Source organism: Zophobas morio, unplaced genomic scaffold (assembly GCF_036711695.1).
Source record: "Zophobas morio isolate AGI-343-1 ecotype UQ-CSIRO unplaced genomic scaffold, CSIRO_AGI_Zmor_V1 ptg000024l, whole genome shotgun sequence".
NCBI classification, from domain to species: Eukaryota; Metazoa; Arthropoda; class Insecta; order Coleoptera; family Tenebrionidae; genus Zophobas; species Zophobas morio.
Genome location: NW_026972129.1, coordinates 13842617 through 13862119, shown reverse-complemented (window position 1 = coordinate 13862119; position 19503 = coordinate 13842617). Strand labels below are relative to the sequence as shown.

The 19503-nt window shown below is 31.3% G+C and overlaps 1 protein-coding gene across 1 annotated transcript in view; it reads right to left on the bottom strand.

The window, feature by feature from the left end:
• The window catches only part of LOC135135480 (ras-GEF domain-containing family member 1B-like), a 180954-nt gene that overhangs the window by 77170 nt on the left and 84281 nt on the right, over nucleotides 1–19503 (bottom strand). The window contains exon 3 of the mRNA XM_064064546.1: nucleotides 4471–4604. Coding sequence (XP_063920616.1) covers nucleotides 4471–4604 — 134 coding nt within the window. The remainder of the gene's footprint in view (nucleotides 1–4470; nucleotides 4605–19503) is intronic.

The window sequence follows — 19503 nt, the reverse complement described above, 5'->3', positions numbered from 1 at the left end:
ACAAGGAATTAAATTCTGAAACTTTCAACAAATCGTTAGAAGTGTGTTTGGTAAAAGTCTTTTCAAATTCGGAATCTGCTAATAAATAAACTATATAAATAACTGTTCTGTGTTAAACATGTTAGTATGTTTCACATCCCACAGCTAGACCTACTAAAACAAAGAATTTAGTATTAAGTTTTTGGACTATTTAAGTGATAATTATCTCGTTACAAACTTCAATGATGTGATTTTGAATTTTACAACTAATACATATGTATACTTATACACTCCTCCAAAAGTTTATCGCCAGCATCAAACCTAAATCGAAGAATGTTTTTACTTCCCGAGCGGAAGCGACTGCCTACTTTAACGTTTTCTCGACCTTTCATGATCCCTAGAGTAAAAAGAAATAGGCCTCCCGCGTCCGTCTGTCTGTCTGCTGTCTATGCGAATTTTTATTACACAGATATCTTCGATTTGATTGTTGACAAATTTTATGTGTATTAGGAATATCGTGTAGAGAAAATGCTAACCAAAATTTGGATAATCGTCTCGAACAACAATTTAATGACGATTTTGTTTATTATTACCATATTTTTTTATTGTTTGCACCGCTTTATGCTTTACGAATATGGTACGAAACACTGTGATAGCAGATGCGGCTCAGTGGTAGAGTTTCTGCTTCACAGACCAAAATCAAATCTTTTAATTTTTCGAAACAGCTGGGTTTGGTGTTTTATACCTACTTTAAGGGCGATGGAAGTTATGTTGAAATAATCTTTGACTAATTTTTCTTCTTTTGAATTAGTCAGAGGTGGAAGAATAAAGGTTAGCAAAGATTTTTTGAAAACATCAGTAAAATATTTAGTAGCAACAATAATAATGAATAAATGAGAAGTAAAACTGTTATTGCTCAAACATGTAAATGATTGTTGAAACACAGGTTTATGGAATTATAGTAATGAGTTATTTTCATTGTCGATCTCTGTTTCGCTCTGGCTTCTTTGGAATTGGCATTTAACAATGATAATAGTAACAAATCGAATTTCTGGGTGGCTCAAAGTTTTGATCAACTAGAATATGAATTTCAGTTGTATTTTATAATGCACCAGAGGAAGAAGTATAGGGATTATTTCTAAGTTGACAAAAAACTGAGGTCATTTATTGCATAAAGATTTCAAAAAGAAACAGTGTGTGAAATTTATATCTAAATTTTCTTCGTACCGATACTCCTCGAAAATATTAATTTGGAAATCCGTCAAAATTTATGGTTCCACCAGGACGGCATTCCTTTCCATTTTTACAGAATTGTGCGAAATTACCTGTACCAATTTTTTTCTAATAAATGGATTAGGAGAGATTCGATTAATGAATAACAGTGATATCAGAAGTATGAGTTATGAAACTATCTGTAGACACACTGCATACTTAAAGTGTATGCATTTTCGTATTGTATGACATGTAAAACGTGAACGAAACAGACATTACACATTACATAATGTATTTCTTTTATTTACAGCGGCGATTCTACAATTTCAACATACAAAAATGTCTTGTTTTGCAATATCACAGTTGATCCTAGAACTTTTACTAGACATATAGATGCTTCTGATTGGAAGTCAAAACAACTTCGAAAAAAATCTTTTTAAACTACAGCAGCTGTAACAAACAAATAACGTACAACGCCGCTGTCAAGTGTGCCAAGTAACTTTCTAAATCAATCATGGTACTTACACAGTACTGAACGCAATATTATGAACCTACTGGTTCTAGTTAAAGGTTAAAAGCATCATTACGGTTAAGGCAATCAAAAATTAACTACCTTATTTGATGATATTATATTTTTTATATTTTATCGCGTGTCCCAAACTGTGTGATAATTTATAATTTTGCTGCAATCCAAAGTTTATTTCTTGCGGAAAGTTGAATAGCGTGTATTACTGGTTGCCTAGAGAGTTTCTAACTTCTGCCTACACAAAAATGGAGAGAAAATGAACTGAAGATATAGCTAACAAAGTTGTCTCTGATATTTATTCAACGTAAGGTACAAAAGATCGCAAAAAAGTGTGACATTCTTTCTTGTCATTTAATACTAGACTGGTAGGTTAATTTTTTAAATATCATTCGGAACGGGGTTGTACATGTAAGTAAATAGTATTCGGATTTACCAATTTGTCATACTAATTCTGTTGAGAGAAGTACACCGTGTTTCAAAATGATTTCCATCTAGTCGCCTATGGTTGCAGATTTTCATCAAGGGAAAGTAAGATAGGAGTTGAAGCGATTTCAAAGCTAACTAGATGAAAATCATTTTGAAACACCCTTTACTTTTTATTTTAGTACTGTAGTTAGAGAAAGGTTGTCTCTATTGAAGTTAAATTTGACATATATTCCCCTCCCTCACTTTAAACAAATACCTAACAAAGATGTAAATTTGTAAAAATACTATACAGGGTGTTATTGAAAGGTACGTACAAAAAAATGGACAGTTCTTCGCGAAGTCTAAGAAGTCGGAAAAACTTATTTTATGTTATCAAAATTATAACGGGAAAATTAACCCTTATCCAAACTCTTTAGACGCTACTGAACGATAAATAGGTAAAATTAATGTATTTTAGTAAATCCTAGCAACTGTAACAATAAAACTTTTGTCAAGATTAAATGTTGCTACGGAAACGAAAGATGATCTTTTTATCAGAGGCGTACAACGAATTTGGACATAAACTTTAATAATTTTTATCTCTAAAAGGAGAACACTTTTACCTGAACTATTTTTAACTTTTAGCACCTATACTTCGAGACCAATTGCCGATTTTATTTTGTACGTACCTTTCAATAACAGGCTGTATATAAAAAAGGATAAAAAGTTTTCAAAATATTGTTGTGAATATTCGTATAAACTGTAAGTTTATTAGATTGTAGTGTAATTAGATACACTTTTCTCTTGTTGACTGGTGTTTTAAAAGCGTTTAAAGCATTACAAGTAAAATAGGAAATAATATATTAATAAAAAAACACAAAAATACCTGGGAATTTAATACTTTAACTACAGTTCAAAAATATGGATTATTATATTTAAAAGACTCATCTTTTGAGTAAAAATGAAGATATAGTTCTGTTCCGCAGTCACAGAAACATCTCGACAGTGAGTGTTGCGATAAGTTTACCGAGACGTATTTAGCAAACAAATATTGACATAAAATACGTATTTGTACAACTGGTGCATAGAATGGTATTTTGACTCACGATAGTTTTTTGACGAGTTTTAGTTGAGTTAAAAAAAACACCTAAGTGCGCCAAAGATGTTTCAGGAGCGAGTTACGTGAACATTTTTTTATATAACTGTATTTTGACAACAATGTAATTTTGTAGAATTGACTTACTTTGAATGTTTAGCGATAGTTATTTTTTAATAAAGTACAAACTATAACTTCTTCATAATTAGTTCATTCTGTACTTTATGGACTGAAACATGAATCCTAAAAAAATCCTTGGTAGTATAATTTAGTACTACGGAAACACGTCTTAACCGTGCTGAATACACATTTTTCACGTTACCGCTAGCAATATATCTTACACCTAATTTCATGTATGTAATAAGCTAGAGGTAAATGAAGAACTATAGATCAACCCAATGTCTCTCATCTTTCATTCATTAGAATTTTGGATTCATATTATAAGTCTAAATTGAACATTTTTGTTTTAACTACATACTTGACTATAAATAAAAAAAAATTAACCTTGTGTAGCTATTATAAATTCGTGACCTAGAGGATTTATAGAAATTATTGATAAGACATCATGTAAGTAAAGCATGTCGTTTCATCTGATTGAACAGGAATGCTGGCGTTATCTACCTACGCTAATCGGTTAATTGAAATGACAGAAATGATGCTTCCGTTCCGAACCGGCTTGATATGACTACGAGAAGTTCCTTCAGGCTCACAAAAGCTAAACTTGATTGGATAATCGCTTTATAATGTGAAGCAAGTCACACACGGGAGATTTACATCAAAAAATAAAAATAAAAATGACGTTTTTTATTTCTTTATGCACTTACATAATAGTAGGTTGACAGGTATAATGAATTACAGTTACCACCTACGACACACAAAAACTGTATTCACATATACCGCAAATAAAGTGGCACGAAAATAATTTTAACAAAATAAGAACAGTATAAATGATAGTATTGAAATAAAGAACCGTTTTTACTTCGACTTGTTCCAATATCTAGAACCAGAAATGATAAAACTACAAATTTTAATAAAAGCTGACGTTCATTTAATGAAATAGCCAGTTTATAGAACATAAGATTGTATTAATTCAGTGATAAACTAGTTTGTTCTGTCACGAAAGACATTACGATACGATATTTAATGTTACATAATGTCCACTGTGTGCAGTTTACCGACGCGTTATCTAGGTGTAATTGAAAATCTCGCGACGACGTATTCTGAACCACACAAGTCGATTTAATTTACTTACGTTATGGCAACTAAAAGTTCTTGCTTTTGATGTTCTTTCGCTTTAATGGATCCTCCTTCCTCTAATGCCACTTGCAACTCCTTTTGTAAAACCGCTAATTTTCTCCGTTCTGCTTCTAGAAGAAGACTCGTCACCTAGAAATAAATTAAAAATTTTAAACTGTGTTAGTATAATTTTAGTTTTTCGTGTCACAAGGAAATAACTTCCTCATTGACCAATTACACAGAAGAAAGTTAAACGTAAGCAGGTACATTGTTCACGGCTTTTTGTATTTACTTAATTCATCCGTGTTAAGAATAATTAACTTACTTGTAATAAAAGTTAAATAGACATGACGCTGTTTAACTAGTTTTACGACCTTTAGTTTCAAGTAATTATAATTTGCATATTCTCACACGAAAAAAAAAAGTTGCTTCTATTTTGTTACAATTACGTAGGCAAACAACTAATAATGTATTCTTCACATCGATGAATAACGAGTGACACATTCTGAATTAATGTTACGTCCATATGTGGCTATTTCAACAACTAGGAACGAACTAATAATAGTCAGATAATAAGCGTTTATTTTTATTACATAAATACAAATATAATTGGGTACAGTTAAGTAGAACAGAAAATGCCATGCGGTCAAAAATAAAACGGCAATTGTATAGGTGGTACGACTGCACAACTGACACTATAAAAACTTAAGCGCATGCTGTAGAGATCCTATGTATTCATATGATGTGCATTGTATTAATGGCCAGTAACAGTCGTTAATTAAAGGTTATGTTGACTTGTTTTTGTCAAACTGAGGGCAGTGGTACCACCTAAATATTGATAGACAACGCCGACTATAATTTGTTCCATTTTCGTCGGCTTTTTTATTTTTCCTACAATATTGTTGTTATTATCAAATTAATAAATTTTAAATTCAGAATAATGGACACGATGTTGCAAAAGATTCTTAAAAAAAAACAGACATCGGAAAGGGGAAAGTTGTATTTCAATACTCCATGATTGGGAAATGCAAAAAAGTATAATTGCCATCGTTGGGAAAGTAAAAGACATAGATAAAATAAAATGTGTTTTTGGCGTTATTCTATTTAGTATTGGATTATATGGTATTTTTATCCACAAAAAAAAATCGTTCTATCATTCATTAAAAAAAAAAAAAAATTGTCAGTGTTAGTATCAGAAAATACACATAGACATATTTTCTGTATTTTAAAAAGTTATATCAAAGAAAAAAGGATACAATACGCCCGTATAGATCATACAAAGCTAGAATTTTATGCGTAAGAACATTAATAAAAATTTTAATCAGGTGTATAATTTAAAAATGGTGGATGCGCCGGAAAAATATATTTCTTCGTGTCCATAATAACCCGTTTTTTGTCGAATCTTTTCAAGTTTTCATTATCATACAGACAAAATTTCCCAGAACTACGGCGAGCACCAAGGTGCGACATCGCCACCAATTCGATTTTCCTCGTCTGACTCGCAACTGGGTTAAATAAAATTGATATACCAATTTCACCTCAGCTGTTAGTGCCAACTACAAAGTTTCTTTCAAAACGACCATGTTAACGACCGTCTCGAAGTGTAAAAATACCTAGTTTTGTTATATTATACCTTATTGCAGTCTTACTTAATCGTTGCAGAAATGTAGTCGTATAACATTCGCCTTATATTGAAACATTAAGCATAATTGCGACATGTCCTGAACTCATCATCTTGACTTAACGCATTACACAAGCTTCCTTTTGAACTTTTGTAAATGCCATTTCTTCACTCATGAGATTCTGCCAAGATTTGTCTTGATGGCAATCGAAGGCAATCATTAAATTAGTTCCGTTAGGTCTTCTCAATGGCACATTACGGCTATTGGTAATCTAACGAAGCAGTTACGTGCTTTTCTCTGTCAGCTAAACGTCCTTGAGCATTTCTTGTTAAAAACTCATTGCAGCAATTTTTAAAATAAACAGTTTTAAAAACAGTCAATAATTACGCCCAGAAGGTGATGCAAAAACTAGAACACGTTATTGCTATTACTGTCAATTATAACTAAGAATTTCCAGACAATTATATAAACTATAAATAAAAACGTGTACAGACAAAAGGTTCTAAGATGTTTATACTATGAAATTTATAATAATATTCGGTACATATAATATAAAATATAACGGGTGTTCGATTGAAAAAGTCATCAAGTTGGCGTTGCATTTTTGATAAAAGAAAAAGTGGCGAAAAACACTAATTTAGGTTGGGTGTAAGATATTACAGTAAACATAGTGATATTTTTGCAGTAATGAAGTTTTTCTAACATTTTTGTTTTGATTGGTAAATTAACCGTAATTTAACGTTTTTTATTTTAAAAATTTTGGCAATTTTCCACCAAACCTCCTTTAATTTACTAGTAGTACTAATACTTTAGACGTTTACTCTCTTATACAAAACTCACTTGACATTTACCTTGTAAAACTTGTATGACATGCGCCAACAACACTTAGATACAAAAATTAAAAAAAAAATAACTGATAAAATTTGAAATGAAATCAACATTAAGTTAATTTTTTTGAACTTTTAAAGATACAAATGTTAATAAAGTTAAAATGAATGTACATAATATAAGAATAAAATGCAAAATGATTTCGTATTTCTCACTTTTGTCATGATTATTTCTTTGTCGCGGCTTAAGTCATATTAAGCTCACTTAAGTATACTAAAAGCATAGAAATAATATTATATGGAAGTAACTTAGAGAGAGACGCGCGTTGTTAACACAGTGGGACAGAGATAGGGGTCTCTGGGTGGCAAAACATTGACGCGAAACTGCAGAGCACTGTTTCTGGAGGTTTCTTTCGTGCTGTCGCATGGTGTTTGAAGGTGTATTTTTGCAAATTTAGGTTTTATAGGCTCAAGTTACCTTATTTAAATGTCTACAGTCTTCTTAAGTAAGTTGTATTTTATCGGACCATTTGTTAAACATCGTGAAATCGTGTTGTGCGTATAATTGCATAGAACGTGCAAAGAAAGCAATGCTGTTTCATTTCATAGGTAATAATCACATATACAGACGAAGGATTTCGTAAATAATTTAAAAATTTTGTTAGTTTCCCTAAACATTCCAAGTTACGAAAAAAACGGATTATTGCTACAAAAAGAGGGAATTTTTATATCTATTGATTATTATTGTTTTACGTGGATTTAGAAAATAGATTTTACTAGAAAATTCCATACGATTTTACTAGAAAATTCCATACGATTTAATATGTGTAATTTAATTAGGCACCCTGTCACTTTTTTCGAAAGTTTAATTACTTTTATCCTAAAAAATTCAGAATTACCAATGAACATACACTACAAGATTAGTTAACTTGTAGAAGATTATTGGACTAACTGAATTCGTAATATATTGCAGATTCTGTATACATTTCATTTTAAGATTATCTCCACCACTTACATGATTTTTGTGGTTTCACATTACACATAATTTTAATGTAAACTGTAAAAATATAGTTTTCATTAACAGACGTTTGTTATAATTGATTGTTTGAACAAATTCGTAAGAAAACGTATTAATTCCCGTTCAAATGAAGCGTTTCTTGCCACCCAGCACGTGATACATGATCAGCTGTTTTTTGCCCACTGATGCATAACCGCTCTAGCTATTTCTTTCTTATGTTGATTACACTCGCTCGCGTATGGAAACGTATACATGGCTCCATCCACTCCTTTATTAGATCAATGACTAAAAGTATTAGAACGTGATTTTAATAAAAGAGTCTATTTAAAGCATTAAAAATTGTATCAAAAAGTCAGGTGATCCGAGGAAATAACTGGAGAAAATAGCCCCTAAGAAAATAGCTCCACAAAATGTTAACTTCCAATAAACTATTTCCAAACTTTTGCATTAATGTTGCTTAGATAGAACTTTCCTCGTCTTTGATTAACGATATCATGCTTACGATATAAGTTTATCGTTCGTAAGATTTCAGATCATTGGGATTTGAATTTTCAAAGTTGATGGGGATGATCAGACAACTTTTAGTTAGAGTTTCAAATACATAAATTCGAGAACAATCGGTCCAGTAGTGTTTGTCTAATAAGAATTGACTAGACGATAGATGACAGACAGACGAAAACGGGAGAGATTTTTTTTTCATACTCTAGGGGCAGAAAACACCGAAAAATCATTAAAGTAGTTATTCGCCGGATGGACTCTACTATCATGGCTTAAATAAAGTGATATAGTAGATACAACAATAAATAATAAAATAATAATAAAAACTAGATATAGCTATAACACTTATCAATCTGTAGACGTGACAGTGAAACAGAAACTAAACTAAAAGATGTTTTCTACGAATAGCAATAACCGGACCACAATGCCCACGGTCCAGACATTTTTATTGCTCTGATTTCCGCTTATTGAATAAAACACTACATTTTATTTTGAATTTCGATGTTGTAATTCACATTTGGTTAATTATAACTTGTCTAGATCTAGGGAAGGCTCAGCATCCTCTAGCCTCCCCCTAGCTACGGCCTTGTCTAGGGGTTATGAAAAATCGAGAAAATATGAAAGTACCAAATTGCATGATGGATGATGTTTATACATCAGAAGTATGTCACGTAGACATTAGTTTGATTTGAATGAGTTTGTCCCCTCAAAACAGAGGATCAAAACTATTATTATTACTGCTAAGTAGTAAGCTACAATCGACAAAATGTTCTGATTATCATTATTAAAATTCTTATTAAATAAAGACGTTTGTATTTTCACATTTTCGGGAAAAGGGAGTGACTCGTTCTTAATTTGATCAATAAAAAATATGAATGCAATGATGAATCACAAGTAAAAACTTATCATATTTTGCACATTTTGCGTAGAATGTATTTAGCAAAATTTTAAGATAACGTCATCAATTTTTTGGGGAAAATAAAGAGATTTATTTTGATTAACAATTTACCATGCTTACAATGACTTTAAAACGTCTGCAAGATTTCAAAGCAGTCAGTTTTGCAATTCTTGATTTATTCAATAAAATAAATTGACTGATTAATTTTTTTCGGAGTGACCTTGTATAAGTGAATCTAGAAGTAGTAGACTGATCATATTTTGCATTTTTTTTTGGATAGGATTTATTCGGCAAAATTTTGAGATGACTTCATCAATAGGGAGGGAATAAGTAAATATGTATATATAATATATTTTGATTAAAAATTTATCATGCCTATCCTACCTTAAAACATCTGCAAGATTTCAAAGCATTCGGTTTTGCAGATTCAAAATTAAATTGCAAAATGTTGTCTTATAATTTTGATTTTTTTTTTCAAAAATCTGGACGTTTCAGGTAAAAAATCAAGACGGAGTCATAAACTACATGTGTAGGTCTATGTTATTTTATACAATTTAAAACCCATTTACTATGTGCAATTTTGAAGTGACGTCACCACATTATTGTTGGGGACGATTAGACAAATTTTGGTTATCGTTTTACCATCTAAATGATATTCCTAATATAAATACAAAATTTGACAACAATCGGCCCACTACTTTCGGAGATTATCTCTTTAATAAAAATCAGGGACGGTGGACAGATGGACAGACGGACAGACCAACAGACGGCCAGACGGACAGACAGATGGACAGACGGACAGACAGAGAGAGAGACGGAAACGGGAGACCTATTTCTTTGTACTCTAGGGGTCATGAAAGGCCGAGAAAATGTAAAAGTAGAGAGTCGGCTGACGGACTCGTTTAGAATACTTCCTTCGCTTACGCTCGGGAAGAAAAATTAACTAAATGTTATTTAGACAGAACTTTCCTCGTTCCTGATTAATGACATCATGCTTACAATAAGCTTAAAACGTTCGCAAGATTTCTGAGCATTGGGTTTTGAACTTACAAAGTTAAATTGAAAAATTAAAAACTATTTATTATGCAAAATTTTTAGATGACGTCATTACATCGATGATGGGTATGATCAGGCAGCAAATTTTGGTTACAGTTTACCATCTTCACGACACTACTAAAAGACATAAATCTGACAACAGTCATAAGTGTTTCTGTCTAATAAGAACCGACTAGATGATAGATAGGCAGACAGACGAAAACGGGAGACTTATTTTTTTCATAATCTAGGGGTCATGAAATGTCAAAAAAACATTAAAGTAGTCATTCGTCAGGTGGACTCCTTAGCTTAATAAAGTAATTTAGTGCAATACCAGCGTTGTTGCCATATTTTATGCAAAATTCTAAAAACTAAGTAGATAAAAAATACAAAAGAATTGAGTTAAGTTTAGCCTCCACTGTCTTCATATTTGTAACATTTGTTTACGGCTATGGGAAAAGTTTAATTGCTAATTCATTTGAGTTATGTAATGAGTTACCATGTTTACTCTTCGTTATATTTCTTCAATGGTTAAAAATATTAAGGAATATGATGGTTGGACCGAAAAGCGTTTATACTTTAACCTTCCCGAATGTTCTTATACTTTTAAAGTTTCTAAAAGAAATGATAAGACAATTTACCCGGATGGTGAAAATGTATGTCGCATTAATTACAAATATATAAACATTTCGACTGAATCAATTTAAATATTTTATCTAATTAATTAATTAACTTTATCATAATTCTCGCCGCACTGCTTTGAAATTTTTTTATTTGTCCTTACAGTTGTATATTTTTTAATATTTTTATAAAATATGGCAAAATATCTTAAAAATAGGCCGCAATAATGATTTAACACAGCTTCATAAACCAAAGGAAAATTTTAACGTTTTTAAAAATAGTTCGCGATGCTTTGAAATTTTTTGATTTGTCTTGAAATGCAGCATAGCTTCATAAGCCAAAGGCAAATTTTAACGTTTCTATATACAGGGTCACTAGAGTGCAAACGGCTAAATATCTTGAGAACCAATTGAACAAATCAACTGAAATTGGGGATAGAGGTACAAAAAGTGTTGCTTCATTTGTTTTCGAGATCCAGGAGGGCCCACTTGATATATTCTTTTTTTTTGATTGAAATGGCAACATAAATATTTTTTCAAATAAATTCCAAAGCATACTTGACAGGTTTTTTTTTCGATCATATGGTACTACTCATAATGCACCTTAGGGTGTGTTTCCCAACAAAGATTTCTTTAATATGTTTTTCTCTTGAGATGGTGTGATTAACTTTTTGAAGATGGAGAACAAATAAATTCATTTAGTGTCCTCTAATCTCAGCAAAGCAAGCGTTAGTGTTTTACCAAAATTATAGTCCGTTATATAGTTTCTGATAGACGCAAAGTTAAAAGTACACTGGGTTAAAACACATCATGCCGCCTCTTACAGTACCTCAAGTATAGAACAAATTCGCAAATCATTCCGTAATTATTAAAACAACCAGAAAAAGTGCTTTTGTTTGTATAGAAACACACGCATACATGTACGCAAACAAACAAATCATAATGTACTATGATAACGTGTAACTTTTTTTCCAACGCCAACGTTGGAATGATTGATTGGTCACTAAAATGTAACATAAAACAAAAATTACTATTTCCCACATAAATTTTCCAAAGTTTTTTAATTTACATTGACGTGAATCAATATTGTAATTCACCATAAACAAGCCCACGCTAGTAGAACCAACATGATATTTCCTAAGTTTTTTTATGTATGATTTGAAGTTATCAAAGTGAATTAAGCATTCTTGTTAATTGCTATTAAATTAAAGTTTGCGTAAGAATGATAACAACTGCAACTTTTTTATTAGCACTCATCATATCAACAGCTTAAAGCTAATCCAATAATTACTAGTATCTCTAGTCTATTATTATACTTAGTAATTAACACCCAATTATTCTTATACTATCGATTTCATAGTGCCAACACTTATTAAGTCGATGACCTATAAAATTAACGCAAATTCTGACAAAATAAATTAATTTTTATATACAGGGTGTGTTATTTTACTTAAGTTTCGTCTCCCTTTCTATTTATTTTATTTATGAATACAACTTACCGAAATTAAGATTAGCTGTATGTGATTTAATAAAGATAGTGTGTCTAAAATTCAAAACTTCAAATATGCATGACTGTGAAAACAATCAAAATTTTACAAAAAGAAGCAAAATTTTCTAAAACCGGACGAAAAATGTTATGTAAATAAAATCTGCAAGTTTTTACTGGTTTAATGTGGTTTAATGCTCGAGCCTTTCAACAAAGATCTTCCTTGATTATTTTTTTATAAACTAACAGTGTTCACAAAACATGTTCTGAATTCTATAAAGATAAATCTCAGATTCCTATCTTCTTAGAGGATTGCTAAAAATAATCAGTTGAATGAAACTGATTACGTTTTTATGTCATATATGTGCAAATTTTAAAGGGGTTGCTATAAAAAAAAATCAGTATTTTTCACGAACCCCAAAATTGTCTTCAAAATTATTTGCATGCAGCAGTTCAGTGTAGCAACTTCCGCGAAAAGGAGATTGTAAAACATCCGGTGAATTTCATAATTCTTTATGACAAAATATACAGAAGTTTCAAATTTTGGCAGTTTATTTTCCAAAGTCAAAATATTGGCAGTCTTGAAAGAAACTTCTTGTATACGACTAAATGAAAGTAGATTTACCACGAGAGCTGTAAGCACGATTATTTTAATTTCGCCTCTGTGATTCATAAAAATGAAACAAGACCGGGCAAGTAAAAACTAAACGTCTTCATTACTTGCGTAACTAAGATGTTTTCCATTTTCCGCAATTATCTACGCACTCATCTACTGTGAAATGTATCCTTACGTAAATATCTTTTCTCTTTTATGCTTTTATTTTGACTGTGCGGAATAACTGTCTTTTAAAGATTACATAATAATTAAAAAACTAAATAAATACGGTACAGCCAGTGTTGATATCTACACTACTTAACGAAGCAAAATTAATTTCCTCGCACGTAATAGCAAAACAAAAAGCGTAAAATGTTAATTTATTTAAATGCAGCTCAAGCATGTGGTAGCTAAACCTTCTGCAAGGACTTCGATGATATCTGTCGTTACTCTAAGGATGTTTATAACAATTACCGCGTTTTACAGTTCCATTGTGTTCACTGTTCTGGTAGCCCTGAATTTTTGATAGTTTGATTAGCGTATGTTGTTTTCACAAAAGTGACTATTACAGATTTTTGTCAATTATTTACGAAGAAGGATTAAATAGGCATTACTCTATTCTAATATTTTGTTGTGTTTGGAAGCGAAAAGCTCGCCGCAATGTAATTGATAATAATCAACCATCTCGATAACACTTTCATGAAATTGCTGTGCCGCATTAATGGTAGAAAAAGAAAACAACAACAAAAGAAAATACTTCCGCACTAATGTTTAAAACCACGAAATGGTTTCCAGGCAACCGATACAAACACATGTACAAGCATTGATTCCCCGGAAAACTGGCTAAAACCGGAAAATAATCGATAAAGCAGAATGCCTAGGTTTAGCCGGGAAAATCAATTTGATTATATTGACACATTCAAAAAAAGTCTTAATGAAAAGTACGATTGTATGATGAAGACGAGGGAGGACATGAATGAAAAATTTCAATCCGGATTTCACAACTAGTTGTCCATTTCATTGATCAGTGGGGATCCCTTAAGTGGGGACATGAATATTTAAATTTTAACCCCGTCAAACTTTAATTCGAGGTTGGATCTCATGATCTTTGCACACTATTGATCAATGTGCATAGCTCACAAATGGGGTTTTAATAACATACTCTAAGAATTTACGTTAATATAGGGGCTTGTTACTGCAGGCAAAGATCAATGAAATGTATCAAGAATAAAAATAAGGTTAAAAATTCATGTGTCTTGTATTGAGAGAGACATATTTATAGTTTCCGTTTGACAACATTTTTCCAATGAGGTCATTCTAATCACAACATTAATCGACATCTGGCTGGTAACATTTCTATTTGCGATAAATATGTAACTCATTTTAAAAAAACTCAACTATTCGAAAGGCGATAGTTTTGAAAAATTATTAGAATTCCATAAATTGTGCCAGTTTTTTACCAGAAATTTAAACCTGCACTGGTATCATAAATCGACGAGATTATAGCCTTAACAGATTTATTATTTATTACTTTCACTACCTTTAGTGCGAAGTATATTATTATTTCCAATTACTTAATTTGCAGCCCTAAAGGCTTATCTTCGGTTTTACGTTCTTACGATCATGGATGATGGACTGAATCAGTTTAAAAAATTAAAATAGCTTTTAAATAGTAATTATTTTGCTTACTGTAACGAATACGTACATTAGAACTTCAATAAACTTCAGCTGGTATTGGATTTAATTTGTTGAAATGGTGCCAAGCGCGTAATGGAACTTCATTATGTTAAATTTTAATTAGCTAAGCCTACGAGAATAAGTTCGAGTAACGGCATTCTTGTTAATGGCAATTTTCATATTTTTAGCGGTTTTCAAATATAATGTATAAAACAATGCAACATTATATTTTAAACAAAAATTTATGATCCTTATTATTAGTGTTGAAATGTGCACTAAAAAGATATAAAACAAACTTCGGTCGTAGAGGAGCAAAAAAATGTTCTACTAAGAAATTTCTAGAAAGTTCATCATCGATTAAAACCTCGCAAGCCGCCTGTTATTTCCTACGAACATTTAATTTAACATATGATTGTTAAAATACAAAGAACAATGGTTAATTTATATCGGTGGATTTTTCAATTTCCTGAGTTCAATGTTTCCACTAATAACGAGGATATTGGCAAAATAAGTGAAATCTAAGGCATCCAATATACTATAAAAATCCAATAAATAAAAAAAATCACCATTTTCGATACCATTAAATATCAAACTAACATCCTAATGAAGACAATACTGCTTTACATTTTTGATACTTTTTACTTTTCTCTTAACCTATAAAATTACTGCAACCAACGACACATTTCGTAATATTTAACCGTATACGTAGAAGCGCGATACTTTAAGTAATTATGGACACACCTATGGTACTATAACTGATATTCTAGCATAGCAATAATAAAAAAATTCGAGCTGAATTATTGTAATTTTCATTTTAAGTCACCACATTTCTATTTTAAGAGTATTAAATAAAAAAACTGTAATTCAGTTAGTTTTTTGTTTAGATTATTAAGAGTTAAAAATACTTACATAATTTGATAAAATTCAAAAAATAGACTCAACAAAGGTTAACAGGACAGATGAGTGTATTTAAAATCAAAAGACGGTAAAGTATTGGGAGAACAAGAAGGCATAATGCGTTGGGACAAATATTTCGACGAAATACTGACGAAGAGACATGAAAATAATCAAGAGGTGGACGAAGAAGACGGTAAAGAATAGACCGAACAAAAACGAAAAGGAGACAAATCATCAGGTCATGACGGAATCACCTCTGAAAACATGCAGAATTTGGGCACAACCGATGTCGAAGAGCTGAATACTAATTAATTGGAAAATTGGGGTAATTGTACCATCTTCTAAAAGTGAAATAATTGGGAGTGCAAAAGGGTGTAATATTCCGAAGCATAGTCTTAAACGTAAACGATTGATTATTAATTAATAGACTGAAAGTAACAGTAGAAATATAAATAGAAGGATTACAGAGTGGTTTCAAGAAAAGGAACGGAATACAACAAGATCATATCTATATTCTCTATAAAGCAAATCATCGGAAAAAATTGAAATAATAAATTAATTATAGTATTTATAGATCTTAGCTTTCCATAGAGCACTAAGAAGCAGAATACAGAAGATTATTATATTATAACGAGAATGGGAGTCAACAACACAATTAGAAATATTCAACGCATTATAAATCCAGAAAACTATCAAAGGACAAATAACCCAGAATTGGAATAATTTGAAACCAGACATGGACTGAGGCAAAGTAGATTATTGAGCCCAACTTTATTTCATATAACACTGGATGATGTAACGAAGTCGGTAAAAAGAAAAGTTAAGAAACCGCACATAGAATATGAAAACCGAGAACCAATGTAAGCAACGAAATGTGCTTTTGCAGCCAGTTTGACGACATATGCTGGAAATGGAACAGATCTACAACAGAACTTGGAAATATGAAATAAAGTATTTAAAAAAAAGGAAACTAAAAATTTGTCTAAGGTTATTTAGACAGAACTTCTTTCACCTCTGAAATACAATCAAACAAATCCAGTTTTTTTTTTAAGAAAAATTATAAAAAAAGCAGTAGAGTATAAAAAATTTAGGACCCTATTTATTTATTTATTTGAACACAAGTCTGATATATGGTACTTATATTATATTGGATGCCTTAGATTTTAATATTAAAATGTAATATTAATAATAACAGTACTGAATTTATAAATTTTTGGAAAAATTAGGTGAGCCGTTCTTTATCTGATCAGTAAAATAAATTTCTTCATGCATTAATTTTTTAATCATCATATATCAGCAATTAAAAAAATATAAACATGTTGCTTAAGCACAAGTATAGAGTCATAATACATATTTCCCACATTTTAAAGACAATTTATTCAGCAAACTTTTAAGATGACGTCATCAAGTTTCTGACGGGGAATAAATATATAAATTTTGATTACCGATTTGTCATGTGTACGATAACTTTAAAGAGTTTGTAAAATTTCAGAGCATTCGGTTTTACAGTTTCTAAACTCGTAAAATGTTGCTATATAGTTTCGATTTTTTTTCTTCAAAAATGTGGACATCTAAAGAAAAAAAAAAAGGTGGATTCATAAACCACAAGGATAGGAATATGTTATTTTATAAAATTTAAGTAGCATTTACTGTGCAAAATTTTGAGATGACGCATGGCGTCATGAAATTTTTGGTGGGAATGGTCACACAAATTTTGGTTAGCGTTTTATCATCTACACGATATTCCGAAAATAAAGTGGCAGACAAAACTTAGTGAGGAAGAATCGTCAACTGCGTCAACATTTTCAGGAGATATTTATTTTAAAGAATCAGTGTCAGATGAATCTATGGAGTACCTCAGGGATCACCGATTCATTCTTGATCCGATTCTATTTTTTTTTTAATAGATGATCTGCTTCAATTCCTATTATCTCCAAATATTAAGCTATATGCGGATGATACCTTCATAGACAATGCAGTGCCACCTGCTGATCTCGCCTTGCTAATAAATAATAAGCTAGAAAGTCAGGTAGGAGAGGGGTCTGCGTTAATAGTCTGAGTCTGAATGAAAATAAAACGGTTACCATGCGACTTAGCTTAAAATTTGTTAAGTATTTTCCACCGCATGCTAAAAAATATTTGGGGCTGTTTATAGACACAGAACAAAGTACCAAAGTCGCCTGTATGTTCGGAAATTTAAGTAATAGTCAAATTTAATATCTATTTTTCATTGTTATATTGTCATTTTGATTATGGTATTCTCATTTTATTTACATTAAAATCGTTTCATCGCTATGAAATTAGAACAGAAGAAACAGCCTTTAAATCATTAAGATTGAGTAAATCTAAAAAAGACACCTCTTACTACGCCATAAAGTTTTTTAATTATCTACCGAACTTATTAAAAAAATGCCATCTAAACTCTTCGTAATGAAAATTTAAACCCCCTTGACCAGGAACGTCTGCATAATAATTTTTCAGAAATATAAATTTTAACTTTATTGCTTTATTTTCTCAAAAGAAATAGCATTATTGTTTTAAATGCTAATACTTACTTGCGTTTTTCTCTTTACTGACTTTTGTCTAAGTTTTGTCTATGACTTTAGAAATAAAGTTGGACAACAATTACTCGAGTAATTTCGGAGGTTATCTGTCTAATAAAATATCGACACAGATGACGGACAGATGGAAACCGGAGACTTATTGTTTCATACTCTAGGGCTCATGAAACGTTAAGAAAATATGAAAGTGGCCGTTTGTCGGATTAACTCTGTTACAATATTCCCCTAGCTTACGCTCGGGAAGCAAAAATAAATCCAGTGATGACTATTGTAATGACAGTAATACAGAAAAAAAATTGGTCTAAAGAGTTTAGACAGTACTTCCCTCGCTGTTTGAAACGTGACGACTGCATACCTATTATGTTTTTTTGCTCATTTTAGATAGGATTTATTCAGTAAAATTTTGGGGTGACGTCATCAATTTTTTAGGGGGGATGAGCAAATACATTTTGATCAAAAATTTATCATGCTTATGATAACTTTAAAATATCTCCAAGATTTCAAAGTATTTGGTTTTGTAGTTTCTGATTTAATCAAGAAAATACATTGACGCATTCATTAATTTTCTGAGTCACCCTGTATATGCAAATCCAAAAAATATGACTGGAAAGTCAAATAACAAGTACAGACTAATCATATTTTGTACATTTTAGATAGGATTTAATCGGCAAACTTTTGAGCTGACGTCATCAATTTTTTGGAGGAGACAAGTAAATATATTGTGATTCAAATTTTATCATGCTTATCATAACTGTGAACCATCTGTAAGATTTCAAAGTATTCGGTTTTGTAGATTCCAAATTAATAAATGTCAAAATGTTGTTTCCTAATTTTTTTCCAAAAATGTGGACGTTTCGGGTAAAATCTCAACTCGGAGTCATAAACTACATGTGCAAGACTATGTTATTTGATACAATTTAAAACCCAATTAATATGTACAATTTTGACGTGACGTCATTACATTAGTGGTGGGGATGATTAGACAAATTTTGGTTAGCGTTTTACCATCCACATCGGCCCAGTACTTTCGGAGATTATCTGTCTAATAAAAATCCGGGAGGGCTGACAGACGGACAGACAGACGGACGGACAGACAGACGGAAACGGGAGACCTATTTCTTTGTCCTCTAGGGGTCATGATAGGTTGAGAAAATGCAAAAGTAGAGAGTCGGCCGACGGGCTCGATTTCTTACGCTCGGGAAGTAACAACGAATGTATAAAAGTGCAAATAAATAATAAGAGCATAGAGTCAATATACGGCTTAGGAGCAAAAATACAAGATGTGATGATAAAGGAAGCAAAAATAAAAAACAGG